We start from the raw sequence: 21,652 nt of genomic DNA on the forward strand, positions 1-21,652 counted from the left end.
ATTTTAACTTTAGTACATTATCTAAGAATTTATAATAAATCTTGTATAAAATTATTTTACACACATACAAGTGTAAAATAGGGAAATTTTTTTGGTCAATTTTCCACCATTTTTTATTTTGGGAATTTCTTTTTTTAAATATACATGGGTTTAAACAATTTCTTATGAAAAAAAAAAAAAAAGTTCAATTTAGAAAACGTTGTAAAAATGACAGAGATTAATATATAACTTATTGTGTTTCATAATGGAGAATTAACATTAACTAAACTTAAAGTATAGGAAATGGAAATTTTAATAGGAAACTTATACCTCCTTTGGTGAAATTGCGAAAATGTTATTTGGTACACTTGTGTATATATATGAACATATGCGTATTTGTATAATTCATAAGTAAGCATGCACCATTATTATACTAAGTTAAAAAGGGTATTTACTGCAAGAACAAAAAAAAAATTGAAATAAAATTAGGTTGAAATAAAATTAGGTTGAAATAAAATTAGGTTGAAATAAAACTAGGTTGAAATAAAATTAGGTTGAAATAAAATTAGGTTGAAATAAAATTAGGTTGAAATAAAATTAGGTTGAAATAAAACTAGGTTGAAATAAAATTAGGTTGAAATAAAATTAGGTTGAAATAAAATTAGGTTGAAATAAAATTAGGTTGAAATAAATTTACGTTGAAATAAATTTACGTTGAAATAAAATTAGGCTGATAAAAAATTAAGTTGAAATAAAATTAGGCTACTAAAAAATTAAGTTGAAATAAAATTAGGTTGATAAAAAATTAAGTTAAAAAAAATTAAGTTGAAACAGGATGATCCCCAAATTTATCCCACGTATAAAATTTCTTAAAAATATAACTTTTATATATAGAAAATATGTATTAAGAGAACACCCAAAAAAAAAAATTTCAAAACATTTTCCGTAGAAAGTTATATATCAATAAAAATTCTTTTCATTTATCCTTTAATGAAAATCATATAATAAAAGGAAAATAATAAAAACGAAATTCATATTTTCTTAATTTTATAAAAATTAACACTTGAACCAACTTGTGTCGCATTTTTTTTAATTTTTTTTTTTTTTTTTTTTTTTTTTTTTTTTTTTTTTTTTTTTTTTTTTGAACTTTATTAAATAAGGGTAACTATTTTTATTACTCGATTTTACATATTTTCACAAAAATATATTCTATTTGTTAAGAAAAAAAAAAAAAAATTCCAATAAATTAAAAAGTGTAACAAGTTCAAAAAATATACTGGAATAGCATACACATAATAGTTTGTTTTTTTATTTTTTATTGTAAACATAAAAGGGAGATGTTTTTGTTACGAACAACTAAATTTTTTTTTTTTTGTTTTTCAAGAATTATGGAAGAAAAAATAAGACTCTCTGGTTTAAGAGATTTATACATTTTCTTTTTTTTAATAACACATGTTATATAACCATATCAAATGTAAGCCTCAGTATTTTTTGTTCCTATGCAACACAAATATATGGGCATTTTTGTAAAACAATAAAAGAGGTGTTCTCTTTTCCCTTAATACTTTTTTTTCTTTCGGTTAGTTTTCATTTAATTTTTCGACTGTTATAGTAATAATAAATGCAGAAAATATTAAGTCTTTATTTTTCAAATAGACAAAAAAGACTATACATTAAAATTTCCAAAATGCCATAAGTGTTATAAAATGTTCTTTACTTCTTCGGCTTTTTACATGTAAAAAAGGAAAAATGTTTATAATATTTATATTACTTAATATATACATATATGTACTTATGTGTATATATATATATATACGTATGTACATATGTATTGCTTGTTCAGGTAAATAACTATTAAACATATATAGAGAACTTTTTTAAAGTTGATCATTTCTTAACAACACATCAAAATGATTTTAAAAATATGTGTATTATAGCTTTTATGTATATACTGTTACATAAAATGTATGTACGAATATATCTGATTTGTGAAAATTAGAGAGTTATTTAGCATGAGCTGTTCATATTTTTTACCAAAAAAAAACAAAAATATATGAACAGACATTTATTTTTGCGTATGATTGTATCAAAATGGCTAGTAAAAAAAAAAAAAAGGACAGGAAAACAAAATAAAGTATCTTTTTTTTTTTTAAATACACTTAAAAAATGTCATATTATGCAACTTGTTAATAAATTATGTACATAACATATTAATTGGTTAGCAAGCGTGTATTTTCTGAATAAGCACATAAGAGAAAAAAAAAAAAAAAAGTAAAATGAAAGTAAAAGTAAAAGTAAAAACAAATTGAAGTAAAATAAATTAAATAAAATAAAGTAAAACAAAATTAATAAATAAAAATGAAGCAAAATAAAATAACACATTTTAATATAACATAACAAATAATTATGTAATGAATTATATTTTAAAAACAAAAAAAGGAGATAAATAGAGTTAAAAACAAAAATAACAACCCTCCTAATTGACATTAAAAATTTGAAACTTCAAATAAATCTTTTAAGTCTTTTTTCCTAAAAACAATCTTGTAGGCAAATATTATTTCCCTAGGGTTATCTTATGCCTAGTTATATCAGAAATTTTTTGTTTTTTTGTTTTTCCGCCCTTCCGCCTTCTCCTCTTTTCATTTTTTTCGTAAAATATTCATTTTTTTCCTTTACATTAAACTTCTTAACACATTTTATTTCCTACTTGCAAAATGTCCTGTGCAAATTTCAACTCTCCCTACCAAGCGGAAAAAAGGAGAACATCAGAAAATACGGATAACAAAAATGTCGAATCTGTAAGCACCGCTGTTAATTATGCTGATATGGGTAAATAAATTTTCCAAAAAAATGTAATAGCTACATTTGTGGAATATTACTACTGTACAAATTTTGGTGAAATTAAGTAAAAATGCATTTCTATTTATTTTTTTTTTTTATTTTATTATTTTATTACTTTATTTTATTTTTTTTTTTTTTTGTTATTATAGATCTTATACTTTTTCCCGAAGGATCATTAAAGAATATAAACAACACCGTAGTAAACGAGAAACATTTAGTTGGAAAATCAGTTGCTTTGTTTTTTTCAAACGGAAGTGACCCCAAATGTAGAGCTTTTTTACCGTTCTTACAACAGGTTCTTAATTTTTCTTTTTTGTTCCATTATTCTTAATTTATACACAAGTGCAATTTTTTTCTTTTTAAATAAAATTATCTTTCAAACTATATACACGAAAATGTACTATGTCCAAGTGTTTCTCGCGTGTATGTATATAAGTATATATATGCACATGCGAACTTGCGCATGCTCGTTCCTGCATAGAAAACCTCTTTCGTGTATTGCCTTGAAGACTTATTTATAAAATTTTTCTCTTTTTACCCCTTTTTATTCACTTACATTAATTTATACACAATGAAACAATTTTTTGTACTTTTCCTCAAAAACCTATTCAGTATTATAAAACCATAAACGAAGCAGGGTCTCGTCAAAAAATAGAAGTCATCTTTGTTAGCACTGACCCCGATAGAACATCATTCGAAGACCACAAAAAGCATATGCCCTGGTTATATATTGATATTGCTGACCCATTAACAGATATATTGAAAAAACATTTTAGAATTATGAATTTTCATGAAGTTCCTTTTTATGGATCAGGGCCAAGAAGTGATGTACCTTGCTTAGTTGTTATTGGAAGTGATGGAAGAGAAGCTCAACTTTTACATATTTGCAGTGGAAGGGATGAAGGTGAAAAAGGTATATTAAGATGGGACTACAGAAATAATGTCTATTCGCTGAATAAAAATGAGTCATCATTTTAGTAAGTAGTTTACCATCATGGCTAATAATATGAAAGCGAAGAAAAAAAGAAAAAAAAAGAAAAAAATTTATTTTCAAACACACTCCGATGTCTTCATATCATATATGTTCATAAGCAGATATATATCTTACCTATTTGATATTTCATATGTGTAAGTTCAGAAAATCTTTAATCGAACAGACGAGCATAAAAAGACGTTTTTGTTCATATACTATTTTTAACGGCACATAGACCTGTACACTTACCTACTTACATACATACATACATGCATAAATACTTATATGCATACGTGAATAACCGCTTATGCGCATATCCATGTTATGTAATATTTTTTTCATCCCAGCTGCTATTTTTTTTTTTTATTAATTTTTTCCTTATTTGTACAAGGCATATCCTGTGCTTGGCCCATTCTTAATTTTTATAATTTTGAATTCTTTTTGAATATAATTTTTTACGTTTTTTTGTATTATTTTTTTTGTATTATTTTTTTTGTATTATTTTGTTAGTATTATTTTGTTAGTATTATTTTGTTAGTATTATTTTGTTAATAATATTTTGTTAATAATATTTTGTTAATAATATTTTGTTAATAATATTTTGTTAATAATATTTTGTTAATAATATTTTTTGTATTGTTTTTATTTATTTATTTATTTATTTTTTGTTTTTTTGCAATTTACTGATTTGTGAAAACTATTAAATTAAACTTCAAGACAAAAATTGCTATTTTGGATTGAATTCTAGCAAAAACAAAAAAAAAAAAAAAAAAAAAAAAAACGAAATGGGAGTAAAAATATATTAGAAATACGAGTAAAAATAGGAATGGAATAGAAATATAAATAAAATTAGGAATCAACGTAGTAATACACGTAATTCTTGTAGTAATGCGCGTACTAATACATTAGTAGTGCCCGTAGTAATAGGCTTAGAAATGGAAGCAAGAAGGGGGAATTATAAATCGGTGCACCAAAATGTACACTTTGATTAACAGCTAAGAAAGAGTAAAAATAAGGTAGGTGTGCAACATCCCCATAATTCTAGTGTGGAGTATGTTTTTATACCATGTACCGTAATAAAATATATATATATATATGTATATTTGTATACCTGAGTTTGAAAATTATACTAAATGACGTAGCAATTAATAACTTTTAAGAATAAAAAGAATAAATTTCGTAATTTTTAAATATTATGACCTTTGATAAAAATGTGATACGATATTTTTTGTAGTGCATATGGGGAAGTATAAAAATATAATCAAATTAGAAAGTGATAGAATTCATATATGTGTATATATATATGTTCCTTTGTTCATGTTGCCCCTTTTTTTTTTTTTTTTTTTTTTTCTCTTAATGAAATTTTATTTCTTGTTACAACTTAGAGAGGCTTATATAGGAAATGTGCTAATTACTATTTGAGCTTGTTTGTGCATATTCTCCTTTATTTCTTTGTTTCTTTAATTCTTTAATTCTTAACTTGTTTCCTTTTATTTTATTTTTTTTTTTTTTGTCACTAAATTCACAGCAATTAATAAAATTGGAACATCTGATTTAGTTAAACGAATCCTCATTCTGGACAAACCTTTACATAACGCATAGCGCATAAAACATAACTCAGTTGATACACTGTTTATTTAATATGTTTTTCACCTAGTGCCATGCCCGCTTGATGTTCAACTTGCTTGATGTGCTATTTAGTGTTCTACTCACTTAATGAGTAATTTGCCACATGCGCTATAAAAACGTGTATATGCAAAAAATTGGTAATCATGTAAATTGAAAAATTTGGGGCTAATATTAATAATTTCACGTTAGTATATACATAAATTAGGAATTTATTTTGTGAAACTTCAAATTAAAAAAAAAAAAAAAAAAAAAAAAAATTAAGATGATACTGACAATGATGATGACAACGATAACGACGATAATGAAGTCCACTTCCTTTTTTCGTGTATATTTTTTCTCCCTTTTGTGTTTATTTTTTATTTCCATTTTTACGCATGAACATGTGGAATGTGCCATATGGGAGGGGATAAGTGATGAGGAGGTGAAGCATGTGAAGCACTTGACGCATGATGTAGAGTTACAAATATACAGTCAACATACATCCAATTGTATAGCATTATTCTGTAATAATAAAGAATTAAAATGTAAAAATGTGTACAAAGAATTTGTTAAAGCTTCTAATGAGTTGGTAGGAGAAGATATAATTTTTGTATATGTGGACACATTAACATTAGAAAAAACAGCTGATAATTTTGATATAAAATCAATTCCAAAAATATTAACATTTAGAGATTTTGATCCAGAAAAAGGATATACATTTAGTAAACCATATACAAAAGAAAATATAATTGAATGGTTTAAATTATTACCGGTACCATCAATAGAAATTATGGATGAAAATAATGTAGACAAATATGTAGACATGCAAAAGAAAAAAGGATATGCTAGTATTATAGCATATTGTATAAAGGGTTCTGATAATTTACATAAATTTGTGCATTTTGGAGAAACACATAAATTGCAAAATTTATCTGTTGGTTTAGTTTATGTAAAAAAGGAAGAAGAAACAAAAATAGATATTTCAAATGGACCAGGTGTTACTGTTCCAAATGACCAAATTAAATATAAAGATACTTATAAACCTGATAATAATATATGGAGCTCAGAAGAAATTTTAAATTTTGCTAGTGAATACATGAAACAGTTTCCCATTATAATTAATTATAGTAGGAAAATAATTAAACCCATGCAAAATGATTTATATTTATATATATATATATACCCTGGTGAATATTCAGATGCTTTATATTCCCAGTTGTATAGCGTTATAAAAGCGAACCCTCAGGTAATACTACCTCGACATCCGCCTCCCACTACATGGTGAGGGTTCCCTCTCGCTGCGTACGACCGCGCACATGTATGCATATACGTATATATGTGTGTAGGTGTACACACAAGTATTTATGCATATGTGTATATATACGTAATTATGTATTTATTTACGTATCTATGTGGGTGCTCTTCCCCCCCGTGTGCATTTTTTCCTTCGTAGGTTAAGTTTGTCTTTCCGAAGAGCGAAGAAATTACCGACATTTTGGGGATAGAGACCCACGCAAACTTGTTGTGCATTATGGATTACAGTAACGCGTCAATGGATATACTTTACAGTTCCCTAAGACCAAAAAAATATATTAAAGAGATAGATGGAAATATTAAAGTAGATGACGTATCAACATTTTTGGATGATTTTTTTACCAATAAAATAACACAATTTAAAAAATCGCAGAAAGCTATAAAAAGGAGGGAAAAACAAGAGTTCCAAATATTATGTGGTAATAATTTTGAATCTTTTGTTTTTGCTCCTGAAAAAATAGTTTTAGTTTTTTATCATGTCGAGGGATGTAAAGAATGCACACCACTTTTCTCCTTTTGGAATAGTGTAGCAAATTATTTTCATTTGGAATACAAATACGAAGATATTTTAGTAGCTACAATGGATGCAAAATTAAATGATATGGTCGATGAAACAATAGACTTTTACCCAAGCGTAGCTATATACCCAAAAGGTTATACAAAAATTTGACTGAGGAAAAGAAACTCTCCTTCATGTTCGACTGTTCATTTTTGGGTGTTTAATTAACGCTATAATGTGTTTAAAGAATTTATCCAACGAACATTTGTGTCGAACCACGTCGTGCTACACTGTACTGTACATTTGTCCTTTTCTTTTTCATAGGCGAAAATAAATTGAGGAGAAGGAAGTTCCTTTTATTTCCTATCAAGCTTGACACGTTAATAGACATAGTGGATGAGCTCTTAGAGGACGTAACAGAAGACCTATAAAATTGTTATGCCATTATATTGTACGAGTACGTTTGTGCATTTTTTGTTTATCCGCGTTCTCTGTTCGTTTTATTTTTCATTCACTCTGTGTACTTTATTCGTTTTATTTTTTTTTTTTCATTCGTGTACTTTATTCGTTTTATTTTTTTTTTCATTCGTGTACTTTATTCGTTTTATTTTTTTTTTCATTCGTGTTCTCTATTTGTTTTATTTTTTTTTTTTTTTTCCTACGCATACTTTTATTTAGTTTTTATTCACTCCGTATAAATGTATTCATTTCATATCTTTTTCATTCCCTCAAGTTATATATTTGTCTTTCTTTTTATTTTTTGCTTTTTCTTTTTTCCTCATCTTTTTTTCGCTCATTTTACTTAATTTTTTTTTTTTTTTTTTTTTTTTGTGTAATGAGCACCACTTTTCGAAAATTTTAAGAGACAAATGTATCTCATTTAAAAGGACAGTTTTAAAAAAAATAAAATATGAGTTGGTTAACATTCAAATGAACGCGGATAAATTTATGTGCGCGTGTGCATGCGCATACGTACACACGTATATGTGTACCTATATATGTACGTGTATATGTACTTATACATTTATATGCTTGTATACATGTTCCCCTATGTGTACCCATTTTTACACCTTCTTGTTGACCCTTTTTCAGTTCACTCAAAATGCATGCACTTGGTAAAAATACAACATGAAAGATAATTGATCTTTTTTTTTTTTTTTTTGGGTAGTTGTACTTACATGTACAACATCAGATTGGATGTTGTTACGACTTTTCTGTAATTGCGTCTTTTTTGCTGAAATTCCATGCGTGTCTTATGCTTTTTTTTTTTTTTTTTTTTTTTATTACTATACGTGTGTATAATAATTTTTTTTTTTTTTAATTCATGTATAATTGTTTATAAATATACAGTTTACGCACTTTTACAACTTTGTTTCCTTTGCTTTTGTTATATTTTTTTAACTCTCTTCTTGTTGCATATATGAGATGTCAGTAGTTTACAAAAAAAGGAAGCGGGTTATATATATATATATATATATATATATATATATATATATATATAGATATAGATATAGATATATACATACACATATACATATACATATATATACATCCACGCACAAATAACACACGCATGTATACAATATTTGATGATTAATTTCATTTTTCGCTTCACTTAATTTCGCCTCCTTAAATTGACGAGACAACACAAAGGAGAAAAAAGCAATAACAAATTGGCTGGAAAAAAAAAAGAGAAAAAAGGGGGAAGAAGTTGAAGTTAAAAGAAATAGAGAGACGTAGAAGAAAGTTGAAAGACATAGAAAGACAACAGAAAAAACAAAATTATTTTTACAATTTTTGTAAAAAGTTACGAGCTTCCTATTTGCGTTGTACTGTAGTTTTACGGCTCGTAAATTTACAAATATAGCAAAGGACAGTTATATATATAGCTACTATAGGAACACATTGTACGTACCCCCATTTCGACAAAATGATGTACCTAACTAAAGTTATTTTCAACGCGTGTCTGGCTATCCTTAACTGTAGCCTGTGTCTGTCTTCAACAAGCTTGGCAAGAAAAATGTTGATCGATGATATGAAGATATGCCCGCATGGGTACAGAGGATGTCCAAAAGAGAAATGGTACTTTGCAACATTTTATTTTATGATATATATTAGTGGGTTTTTGGGATGTTTTATATCTTTATATTTTAAGAACGCAAACAGAAGGAAATTAATGTTAGCTATACACTATTTATTTATTATTGGAAGTACATTAACATTTTATACGTCACCTCATGTTATTATAACATTATTTTCTCAAGCCTTTTTTGGATTAGCTATCGGATGCTCAGTTGTTACTGTATGTTTTTATGTACTTGAATATTCTCCAAAAGAAGATCAAAATTATTATGGATATATTATTCAAGTATTTTTTTCCATTGGATTATTAATTAGTTATATATTTGGAGCTTGTTATGAAAATATACGATTTTCAAATCCAAAGACTAATCGTATAGTACTTTTATTATTATATAAGACACATATGTGTTTACCTATCATATTCAGTATAATAGCATTAATATTATTTCATTTTGTATTTACTATGGATACACCATTACATCTATATGAATCGAAAAAATATGATAAATTTGAAACCTTAAAAACAACAATTAACTCAAAAAATTTTGATGAAAAGAAAGAATACCACACTAATAAAAAAACAGAAGAAGTAAGTTTACTAGGTAATGATATTGCCATATATGATTTTTTTAAAAATAAAGATTTAAGAAAATTATCTTTAACATCATGTCTTCTATGCCATTTATACTCATTTAGTGGCTCCTTTTTATTTTTTAACAAGATGTTCTTATTTTATAAAATTTTCTCCTCTACAATGGCAAACACATTTATTTCTACTGGATTTATATGCCTATATGCTATATGCTCTATTATTGTAGTCACTGTACTATCACATCGTTTTCAAAAGAAGGATTTATTAATAACTGGACTTCTACTACAAACTATAGCATCTGTTTGTATAGTTGGTTCATACTTTTTAAAATTTACGAACGTTTTCAATCAACTTGTAATAACAGCAGCTATAACAATATATTTTACTGGTTTATCCTTAGGCTTTGGACATATTTTATGGACTCATATTTATGAATTATTTCCCAAGGAGAGTAAAAGTGTAGCCGCTTTCTGTTCATATAGCTCTCTTTTTATTGCTGCTCTGATTATGTCCATATTGTTAGAATTCCTTAGCATGAAATATTATTGCTACTTATTTATTACATTTATCGTATCGCTACTTTTGTCTATTTTGTTTTTTAACTCATTTTATGAAGAAGATTCCATGGTCATCAAGAGGCACGATTCAGTGCAGGCCTGAAGCAAGCTCTCCGTGTTGCGAATAGGTGGGTCCACATTAGTGTATACATGTGTATATACATGTGTATATATATGTGTGCATGTACATGTGCATGTACATGTACATGCACATATGAATATATACTCACCTGCCTGCTCCTGCGATGGCAAATACTAATCGAAAAAACAAATGACGACGCCTTGAATTCCTAAGCCACAACATCAAACAGATTTTTCCACCTCACGAACTGAGAAAGGATTTTATCAAACAAAATACAGCGAAATTTCAGTATTACCATTAAAAAATATATGGGTACCAAAAAGGGGAAATGAAATGAAAGCACAAATCTGAAAATAGACGAAGTATACAAACAAAAATACTCACGCACACCATGCATGAGTGCACACATCATTACGTGCGTTAATACATATCTAAGTGCATATATAAATGCGTATATATGTTTACATTCTTAAACACAGTATGAGAACACGTCTCTGAGTTGTATGTTTTTACGAGTTCCCTCCTTTACTTTTCCTTTTTCTCCCACATTTCATTCACCCTTTGTATCACTTGACTTTTTTTAAGTCTATTAATACCATTTTATGTTTCATTTCTGCTGTAATAACTTTCATAAAAAACAAACATTTTTTTTTAGTTTTTTGTTTTTAGTCAATTTTTAATTATCCATATTTTTACTCGCCAAGAGCTCAGTTCATACTTTTTCCCTTTTACACAGTGTGCTGTGATTATCATTAATATTATTTTCACTTCATTTTACTCAGTTTTGCTAAATTTTACTCTATTTTATTTTATGTTTTTATCCTTTTTATGTATGCTCTTACGATTTAATCTTTTTCAATTCCACTTCTTTGCTTTTGTTAATTTTAAATTTTATCTAGCCAAAAAAAAAAAAAAAAATAAATAAATAAAATTGAAGTTAAAAAAAAAAAAAAAGTGATAACATTCGGCATTAATGAGGCAGAATATGTTTTGGGCATAAATAAATATACATATAATACTATTGCATGAATATATATATATACATATGTACATAAATGCATAAGTACATGATGCCAACATGTTTTAACACGAGTTGGGTGTTACCTTTCCGAGTAAGATACATTTGTAGATCCCTCAGTTGAGATGATAACAAGTTATATATTAAGGTTCCGAAAATATTCCAAATTATAGTTTCTTTGAATGTATGATATTTGAATTGTTTTTATTAATTTTGTCGGTTTAATATTCTCTAATTTAAATTATTTATATCTTGCCTCCTTTTTTTTTTCTTTATCTTTTTTTTATAAAATCCTTGACAATACTTTCTTCTGTTAATGCTCTCAGAAATGGCAAAATTTTCTCTAGTAAAAAGATATGCGTAGAATGAGATTGTTTATTTTCTTTGGCCGAAATATACGATGAGAAAAAAAAAAATTATAAGCGCTTACTTCTTTTTAATACTTTTCTCATTTGCCAGTATAATAATAAAAACATATGTATGTGGAAAAATAAAATTAGAAATTGTTGACTCTGACAAAAAATCCATTGAAGGGAAAATAAAAAATAATGTGAAACAGTTTAGCCAGAAAAAATTATTGGTAATAACGAATATAACTAATTTAGAAGTAACACACAAGAGCTTTTTAAGTTTGTTAAGTGGGAAAGAAGGAAACTACGTGAAAAAGGTCGTTCACATTGATAAGGGTAGCACGAGTGATAGGAATGGTAAAGCACTGGATGGTGGGGATGGCAAAGCAGTGGGTTGTGTGAATGGAAAAACAAAGAACGGAGAAAGCGAGTTATTCGGAAAAATAGACCACTCCTTGTATGACGGATTAGTAATCATATTGGATACCCTGGATGACGATATCATTACAAAATTAAATATTGATTATGTAAAATCATTTATAGAAAAGAAGAAGCATATATTTTTAAGCCTAAATCGAGTGAATGGAAAAATTGCAAGTGATTTCCTAAATGAACTGAACCTAAATGTGCATGGAAATAACTCGTACGTTTATGATAATTTTAATAGTATATTATTAAAAAGAGGATATTTTGATGGGAAAGAAAAAGTGGGAAAAGCTTTTTATTCAACTGAAATAATAGAAAATACGCCCATAATAGTAAGCATATTAAAAAAGAGAAAACAATGTATATTATTCAAAGGAACAGCACATTCTGTTTTGTTAAAAAACAAATATTATCTAAACGTTTTAACATGCCCCAAAACATGTGTCTTATATGATAAGAATGATAATATTATGAAAAAACGAAAACAAGGAACAGATTTGTTATTAGTATCATCCATTCAATTAGAAAATAATTTTCGTTTAATTTTTTCTTCCTCCTCTGATATATTTTCAGACTTATTTTTTAGTTTAAATAAAGATAACTATAAATTTGCTGATAATATAATTCAGTGGAATTTAAAAATGACTGGTATTTTAAGATATAATAATTTTAAATTATATAAAAAAGGAGATAAAGAAAAAAAGGATTTTTTTGTAGATGATTCTGTTCTTATATCTATTGATTTATATGAATTAAATAACAGTTATTGGATACCTTATAAAGAAAATGACATACAATTTGAATTGATTAAAATGGAAATTATAACAAGAAAATTTTTTTATACAAATAAATATATCAACAGTCCAACGTACTACAAATATATAAATTTACCAAAAGAACATGGGGTTTATAAATTACATATTTATTATTTGAGAAAGGGATATAATATTTTAAACTTGGAATATTTTATACCTGTTAGATCGTTTTTACATTATGATAAAAGTAAAAAAGTAAAACTAAAAAATTATCCTTTCTATTTTTACATTTATTTATCGCTCTTTTGCTTTTTTATTATCACGTTGATAATTTTGTTTGACGATTCGAGGTGTACCAGTGAGGAGGCAAAAAAAGAAAAAATGGCCTAAATATTTGTCATACAAATGGGTATAAGTAGAATGTTTCACGAGTCCGTATGGCACGTAGAAGAATATATGTGTACGTGGGTACGTGCGTATGTACATATTTACATGTGTACTTGTTTATACATACACCTTTGTCGTTGCACTCCCACATACAGTTTCATAGCTCGCACTGACATATTACGGCTGTTTTTCACTTTTGTTCTATACTTTATTTTTAAATATTCCACATATGAATATGCATTACATATATATATATATATATACTATGTACACAGATGTGCACACTGATGATTATTTTTTCTCCCACCCATTTTAACATAGGCGTTCCAATTTATTTCTTTATTAAAAGGCTGCCACTGGTTAGCAAATTTTTTTTTTTTTTCAATTATATTCTTTCAATTTTTTACTTTTCTATATTTTGTATTTTATCTATTTTATCCATTTTATCTATTTTTTTTTTTTTTTTTTTTTTTTTTTTTTTCTTTTTTCTTTTTTTTTTTCTTTTTGGTTTTTTCTATTTTTATTTTTTTTGTGGTAACAATTTTTTTTAATGTTCATATTTGATTTCATTGTAAAATAGTGCGTTTGCAGAATCATAATATGTTTAACATTTATGCGCGGAAAAATTGTTCAATTAAAGATGGGTAAAAAATGCACATATAACACACGCAAGAATTCATGTACATATACATTTATGTATGCATATATGTACATATGTATGAATGTACGTATGTATGTACGTGTGTAGGTAAGTACGCATGAATGTACGTGTGTATGTAAGTACGCATGAATGTACGTATGTATACACATTATGTATAACTTGTACAAAATTAACTTAATTTGTCCTTTTGAGTTTACTCCATTCCATAATTAATGCATAAATAATTTAGAGTGCATTTCGTTTTGAACCGATTTAATAAAATTTTCGTACAATTTTAAAACATCTTATCACATCGAATTTGACAGTTCAAAAGAATCGTAATTCTCCTTGCTAAACTGGCGGTTTGTATATATTTTTATTATTTGCGGTTTGTATATTTTTTTAATATTTGCGGTTTGTATATTTTTTTAATATTTGCGGTTTGTATATTTTTTTAATATTTGCGGTTTGTATATTTTTTTATTATTTGCGGTTTGTATATTTTTTTATCCGACATCAGGAACGCAAGACAAAATTGAAGTTTCATTTTGAAGTTACAATTTGAAGTTATAATTTGAAGTTTTAATTTGAAGATTTAATTTGAAGATTTAATTTGAAGTTTTAATTTGAAGATTTAATTTGAAGATTTAATTTGAAGATTTAATTTGAAGTCTGTTTTACGTTTTAATTTCACACATTAATTTTACGTTTCAGTTTTATGTTTTTATTTTTTTATTTTATTTTATATTTTTGGTATTTTAAATGAACACTGTGCAGTAATGAAATACTTAAACAATTTAAAGGAACTGGAAAATAAGATAAAAGCAATATGTGATAATTATTCTGTTGTTAGCCCACCAAAAATATTAATAGTAACTAAGAATGTAGGAATAGAGGAAATAAACAACATTCACACCTATGATAAAAAATACCATTTCGGGGAAAACTCTATTGATGTTTTAGCAGAAAAATCTGAACAGTTACCAGGTACAATAAAATGGCATTTCATAGGTAATTTACAATCAAAAAAATGTAAATATGTTTTAAATATAAAAAATTTGTATATGATTGAATCATTAGATAAACAAAAAAAAGCAATGTTATTAAATAATTATTTAAAAATTATGAATGAAAATGAACAGAATAATAGTGATAATTTAAAAAAAATTCGTGTACTGATACAAATTAAAACTGCTGATGATCCAAATAAGACAGGAATGTTACATAATAATTATGAGGATATTGAAAATACCATTGTATACATTATTACCAACTGCAATTTCTTAATATTTAAAGGGTTAATGACTATATCTTCCTTAGAAATAAATACACGAGAAAATTCATTTATTATTTTAAATAATATAAGAAAGAGACTTTTAAATAATCAAATTGTAAGTAATTATTTTCAGAATAAAAAATTTCATATGAGTATGGGAATGTCTGGTGATTTTGAGCTAGCCATTAAGCATCATGCAACTCATCTAAGGGTTGGACGAGCAATTTTCAGCTAATTTGCTATTATTTTTGACTTAATTTGCGATTATTTTGTGCTTAATTTGTAGTTAACCTTCACTCAATTTGCATTTATTATTCTCTGAATTTGTGGTTATTTCGCATTTAACTTTGAGTAATTTTTCAGTTAATTTTTTTTTTTTTTTCTGACTTGTTCATGTATTTTAGGTATCAATTACCGCTATTCGTATCTACAATGTGTGTGTGCGTGGACATGTGTATAGGTTTAATATGAGGAGAGGTTGAATATATGGATAGGTTGAATATGTGGATAGGTTGAATATGTGGATTGGTTGAATATGTGGATTGGTTGAATATGTGGATAGGTTGAATATGTGGATAGGTGAATATGTACGTATGTGCATATATGTAATGCGTGTATGTATATATATATATATATATATATATATATATATATATTCATATGTACATACATGCGCTTATATTACACATGTGTGCACATTCGGATATCATCTGTATTTGGCTTGAATTGGGAAATGTATATAATTTTTAAATATTTTTTATTCGTTATTACAACTTTACAATAGTGCTATTCTTTTCCCTTCATTTCATTTTCAATTTCAATTATCTTCTTTTTCTTTTTTGTTATTAATTTTTTAAATATTTACGAATTAATAAAATTGTTTCCTTTGTTTTTTTTTTTTATGTTCACTAAACATAAAATTTATAAATTAAAAAAAAGGAAAACGAAATAATAAATGCTTACTTAAATAGTAAAATTTAAGTGGCATAAAACGAAATAATAAATGCATATTTAAATGGTAAAATTTAAGAGGCTTACGTTATTAACAAAAAAAAAAAAAAAAAAAAATATAATAATAAATAAAAATATTTGCCTTCTTCCGTTTTTTTCATAGTATTATAAAAAATTTGGAAAATATACATAAAACGAAAATGAAGAAAAAAGAAAAGAAAAAATAAAAATGAAATATTTAAAAATAGGTATTCACATATAATAATCATTTTATAAGGATAGCCGAACAAAAAATATAATAGGTAACTCGCATTATATATACGAATAAAAAATTCAAATAAATACATATAATGTAAACATGTGTGTATGTATATACATATATATATATACACATATGTATATATTTTGTTTGCTATATTAACTACACGTGCCAACTACGTCGTGTTAGTTATCCATCTAAAGAAGAATCATCCAAATGATTTGCTAATGAAGTCCATCATCTTGTCAAATAAATCAAATAATAGCTACATACATAGGTAGAGAAAGAAATATAATATATGGTCCCTTCCTGTGCTTTCTATTTTTTGGCCCCTATTTTTGCAACTTATACTAAGTGTCATCAAATATCCATAGCTGTAAAAATTGAATTTCAAATTCATCGTCATGCGTTAATAAATCGTTATCATATGTATTACTTTTGTTGGTCTGACCTTTGCATAAGTCATCATTAATAACTAAAGCATAGTTATCTCCACCCCCAATTGTTATTGATCTCTCATCTGAGTACACAAAATAACTATTTCTACTTGTCCATGAATACACTTGAATTGAAATGCCCTCACCACTTTTTTTATTACTTCCACAGTTACTATTACCACCGCAGTTACTATTACCACCACAGTTACTATTACCACCGCAGTTACTATTACCACCGCAGTTACTATTACCACCGCAGTTACTATTACCACCGCAGTTACTATTACCACCGCAGTTACTATTACCACCGCATTTATTATTATCTCCACAATTATTATTTATAGAATAGTCATTTTTACAGTTTTTGTTACTACTGCTACTGTCGTTCTGCTCGTTTAGCTCCAATTTATCCACATCCGGAGTGGAAATATCGCAAAATTCATCATTTTTTTGATGCATGAATGAGTTAAATTTCTCCTCATTTATGGTTTTTGCTTTAAAACTGCTAATTTCTTTAGATGAACTTACACCATCATAATTATAATCGTGTATATACGTTTTGGATGTATTTATATATACAGTAGCTCTAGGTTCATCACTTGCTTCATTACAATAACCTTTTGTTAATTCCTGTGTATTATCTTCAAAATCGCATGACAGTTTTTCATGTGTATTTGTACAATACGAATTATTATTGAACACTTTAATATCATTAGTTTCTATGGACGTATTTTCCCTTTTTGTACACTCCATATTTTCGTCCGATGTATATAAATTATCTGAGCTTCTATTATATGTACTACTACAATCAACTTCTTTTACTTTTTTTATTTTTCCATCTTTTAATTTATTACATGAATTTTTGAAAGTAAATAAAAAATTTTCTCCTGACCCGTAATAACAATTATCACAATGTAATTTGTCTAAAAAACATCCAAACAAAACATTATCCATATCACATATTAGCAATATTACACATCCTTTATTCAGAACACTTCTATATAATGTTTTTAAGGATACTCCATGTATGCTTGAGCAAAAAGCCAATTTCCATATTTTAATGCTCAAGGTAGGTGGTAAATAATAATTGATTTGTTTGGTCATTTCTTTACTTAATAACTTTACAGAACCGCTAATATACTCCAATTTTGGTGTTAAGTCTAAATATTTTAAATCTTTCATATCATTCATTGAATTCGTTCTTTGCAATTTTTTTTTGGATTCCTTAGCAATTAACGATTGTTCAATAATACTTCTTAACAATTCGTTCGATGTGAATGGTACTGATGTGATTGTCTTTTTTATTTTATTCTCTGACTTTCTTACTTCATCTATCTCTTTTATTATTTTTGTAGTTGTTTCATATGCCTTATTATTATTAAAAAATCTAAATAGTATAAAACTTTTCTCTTCATATTTCTTATGTACTCGTTTCATTAACTCACCATTCTCTAAATGGTCATCCAATTTATTGCTAAAATGATCATTTATATTAGTATAATTATGCAATGCATTGTTCATGCTCTTATTATGAAGCTCAAAGGAAATATTTTTTAATCTATTGGAATACGAGGGTTGTGATGCGTTCAGAATATTGCTACTTTCTTCTCTCTTCATCGTGTCTGTATTTTTTTTACCACTTCTATTATATATATCACTTTCATCATTTTTATTATTTTCAATAGAGTGGCCATTTTTTCCGGATGCTCTCTTCATATCGTTTTCCTCAGGATATGGTTTTTTACTAAAATTTTTATTAAAGCTAACGTCGTTACCACTAGCTTCGTTTATAATAGATTCGTTAATATTAACTGTGATTGGCTGCTTATATGGGTCGTTTTTTAAATATATTCCACTTGCGCTAGATGTATTTTCTTCATCATCTTTATTTATATCTTCTTCCATTGCAGTAATCGTCTCTCCTTTTGATTTAATCTCTTTGGTTATATTCGATAATCTTCTTTTTGTTTTTCCAAATACGATTGAATTATCTTCATCCCTAAAGGAGTAATTAGAATTAGCTAAATTTAAATTATTTTTATATGTTATACTTGGATGAGAAGAAATGACCTTACTATAATCAGTTTCATTAATTTTTTGATAAATTTTTAAATCGCTATCTTGTAAATGGTCAACAATATTATTCTTCGGTGATGTGATATCAAAATTATGGAAATTATTTTTTTTCCTTTTCATTAGTTCATTCTTTTCATCCCTTTCATCCCTTTCACCCCTTTCACCCTTTTCATGCTCCATCTTTTCGTTGTCATTATTTTCACTTTGCTTTGATATATCTGTAGAAAAATTCGTTTCTTCAATTTGATTATTTTTATAATCTTTCAATGATATATTTTGAACTAACGGATTGGCTAAATTAAATACGTAAGATAAACTTTTGCTTATATATTTATAGTATGATATACTTTTTTGTTTATTTATTTCATCCATATTATTATTTCCTTCATTACTATTAATGTTATATAACTTGTTAGTACTATTTCGTTTACTTAAAGAATCATTGCACATTCTACTATAAATACTTTTTAATAAAACTTGAATAAAACCACATGTGTCTTCATTATTACATAAGTAAGTATCTTTTGTTGGCACAACAATATGAGCACATTCATAAATATCATATAAATCAATAAATATTTGATATGTTCCAAATCCATCCTTAATTACATTTTTATCTCTCAAATCAGGCTCAAATAATAAAGATTCTTTTGTTAAAATTAGGTGACCACTTATGGAAAAATTAGTTAAACAATATTCACACTGTTCTCGAAATAAAATACAATTTTTTCTCTCTTTATCCTTATCCTCCAGTTTCGTGTATTTATTTATGTTCGTTGAAACTATTGCATTGCGTATTATTCCTTTTTCGAACTAGCCAAAATATGGGGAAGAGGGAGGGGGAAAAAAAAAATATATATATATATGTGTGTTTAAATGTATATATATTCGTGTGTATATGTATTTATATACGTACGTGTGTAAATACATACATGTATGTGTGCATATATGAACAGGCAAGGACAAATTTAAAACGAGATCACATATATACACACAGATACGTTGCACACAGACTGAAAAATAACTCATTTGTAATATGCTGGCAGTAAATTGGACGAATGGACAACTTTAAATACTCAAAATTGTTACATATGCGTAATAATGGAAAGAAAAAAAATATAAAATTATAATAATAATAATAATAATAATAATAATGTAAACTAAAATAAAATAAAATAAAAAATTATGTACAAGTCATAAAAAGTATATGGTCTATATAATCAAAAGTTCATTAATAAATATTTTTTTTTTTTATTTTTTAATTGTGTATAATATCCATTTTCCTACTTCAAATTTATTGGAATATTGCAATTTTTCTGTTATGCCTTCATTCTGGAAAACGTTTAACACTTTTATTTTATTTTTTGTTTGATTTTCATCCATTGTTTCTTGTTTAATTTATTACATTTTTCATTGACATTCTTTTTATGAAATTTTGTAAAAACACAAATTGAAATTTAAAGTAAAAAAAATAATATTATTATTTCTGCGTTTTCACAAGAAAACAATTATACATAAAAGTTAAAAACTATTTCAATAGTAACTTTAAAAAGGAAAAAAAAAATAAATTAAAATAAAATAAACTAAAATTAACTAAAATTAACTAAAGTGAACTGAAATGAACTGAAATGAACTGGAATTAACAGGAATTAACTGGAATTAACTGGAATAAATCAATTTAAAATGCATAAAATTTATTAAATAAAATTACAAAAAATAAATGAAAGTAAAATAAATGTAAATGTAATGAAAAATATTTGGACGTAAATCGTAAAAAGGAAAAAAACTCTTAAATTAATTTGTAATTATATGTACATATTTTTAAAGGTGTCTTATTTTATTTGAAATTTTATATGCTCTATAAAATATTAAAAAAAAATTATAAATATTTTCTTGTTTAAATTGCTTTAAATTGATTTAAATAGTTTAAAAAAAAAAAAAAAAAAAAATAATAATAATAATAATAATAGTTATTATAATAATGATAACAATAATAATGATAATAATAATAATGATGGTAATAATAATGAAGATAATAATAATGATAATTATAATAATGATAATTATAATAATGATAATGATAATTATAGTTATAATAATGATAATGATAATAATAATCGTAAAAAAAAAATAAAAAAAACAGACAGACAAACAAATAAGCAAACACCCAAACAAATAAGCAAAAACCCAAACAAATAAGCAAACACCCAAACAAATAAGCAAACACCCAAACAAATAAGCAAAAACCCAAACAAATAAGCAAAAACCCAAACAAATAAGCAAAAACCCAAACAAATAAACAAATAAACAAACAAAAATCAGTAGAAAGGGTTAATATTGCATATTTGTTTAAACTATTTAACCTGTTTTAGTTCATATTCGTATATTTTGTATACATACATTTAAAATATATATACATATAAACGTACTTATAATTTCTCAAGTTTTTGTGTAATTAAAAACAAAAAATACAACCTTTTAAATGAAATTTTACTCTTTACACTTAAATTATATTATCATACTGATTTAAAATCATTTAAAAGGATAAAA

General features: G+C 25.9%; 6 protein-coding genes across 6 annotated transcripts; 5 read left to right on the top strand and 1 right to left on the bottom strand.

Moving 5' to 3' along the window:
* Window positions 1–2,693: 2,693 nt before the first annotated feature.
* Window positions 2,694–3,798, top strand: MKS88_001978 (thioredoxin-like protein 1; the record flags this gene model as incomplete). Its single annotated transcript, XM_067214952.1, has 3 exons — window positions 2,694–2,808; window positions 2,970–3,115; window positions 3,433–3,798. 3 exons carry the CDS (start codon window positions 2,694–2,696, stop codon window positions 3,796–3,798), a joined length of 627 nt encoding a protein of 208 aa, XP_067074278.1.
* Window positions 3,799–5,696: 1,898 nt separating this feature from the next.
* MKS88_001979 (protein disulfide-isomerase PDI-Trans) lies at window positions 5,697–7,645 on the top strand (the record flags this gene model as incomplete). Its single annotated transcript, XM_067214953.1, has 3 exons — window positions 5,697–6,647; window positions 6,855–7,368; window positions 7,539–7,645. 3 exons carry the CDS (start codon window positions 5,697–5,699, stop codon window positions 7,643–7,645), a joined length of 1,572 nt encoding a protein of 523 aa, XP_067074279.1.
* A 1,499-nt stretch (window positions 7,646–9,144) lies between these two features.
* Window positions 9,145–10,548, top strand: MKS88_001980 (major facilitator superfamily domain-containing protein; the record flags this gene model as incomplete). Its single annotated transcript, XM_067214954.1, has 1 exon — window positions 9,145–10,548. The coding sequence occupies one exon, from the start codon at window positions 9,145–9,147 to the stop codon at window positions 10,546–10,548; it is 1,404 nt and encodes a 467-aa protein (XP_067074280.1).
* Window positions 10,549–11,945: 1,397 nt separating this feature from the next.
* Window positions 11,946–13,466, top strand: MKS88_001981 (dolichyl-diphosphooligosaccharide--protein glycosyltransferase subunit WBP1; the record flags this gene model as incomplete). The annotated part of the gene is made up of 1 exon (XM_067214955.1): window positions 11,946–13,466. The coding sequence occupies one exon, from the start codon at window positions 11,946–11,948 to the stop codon at window positions 13,464–13,466; it is 1,521 nt and encodes a 506-aa protein (XP_067074281.1).
* A 1,416-nt stretch (window positions 13,467–14,882) lies between these two features.
* On the top strand, window positions 14,883–15,614 carry MKS88_001982 (pyridoxal phosphate homeostasis protein; the record flags this gene model as incomplete). Its single annotated transcript, XM_067214956.1, has 1 exon — window positions 14,883–15,614. One exon carries the CDS (start codon window positions 14,883–14,885, stop codon window positions 15,612–15,614), a length of 732 nt encoding a protein of 243 aa, XP_067074282.1.
* A 1,325-nt stretch (window positions 15,615–16,939) lies between these two features.
* On the bottom strand, window positions 16,940–20,485 carry MKS88_001983 (TLD domain-containing protein; the record flags this gene model as incomplete). The annotated part of the gene is made up of 2 exons (XM_067214957.1): window positions 16,940–19,915; window positions 20,390–20,485. The coding sequence occupies 2 exons, from the start codon at window positions 20,483–20,485 to the stop codon at window positions 16,940–16,942; spliced, it is 3,072 nt and encodes a 1,023-aa protein (XP_067074283.1).
* Between the last annotated feature and the right edge of the window lie 1,167 nt (window positions 20,486–21,652).

Source organism: Plasmodium brasilianum, chromosome 7, assembly GCF_023973825.1.
Source record: "Plasmodium brasilianum strain Bolivian I chromosome 7, whole genome shotgun sequence".
In the NCBI taxonomy this organism is placed as follows: domain Eukaryota; phylum Apicomplexa; class Aconoidasida; order Haemosporida; family Plasmodiidae; genus Plasmodium; species Plasmodium brasilianum.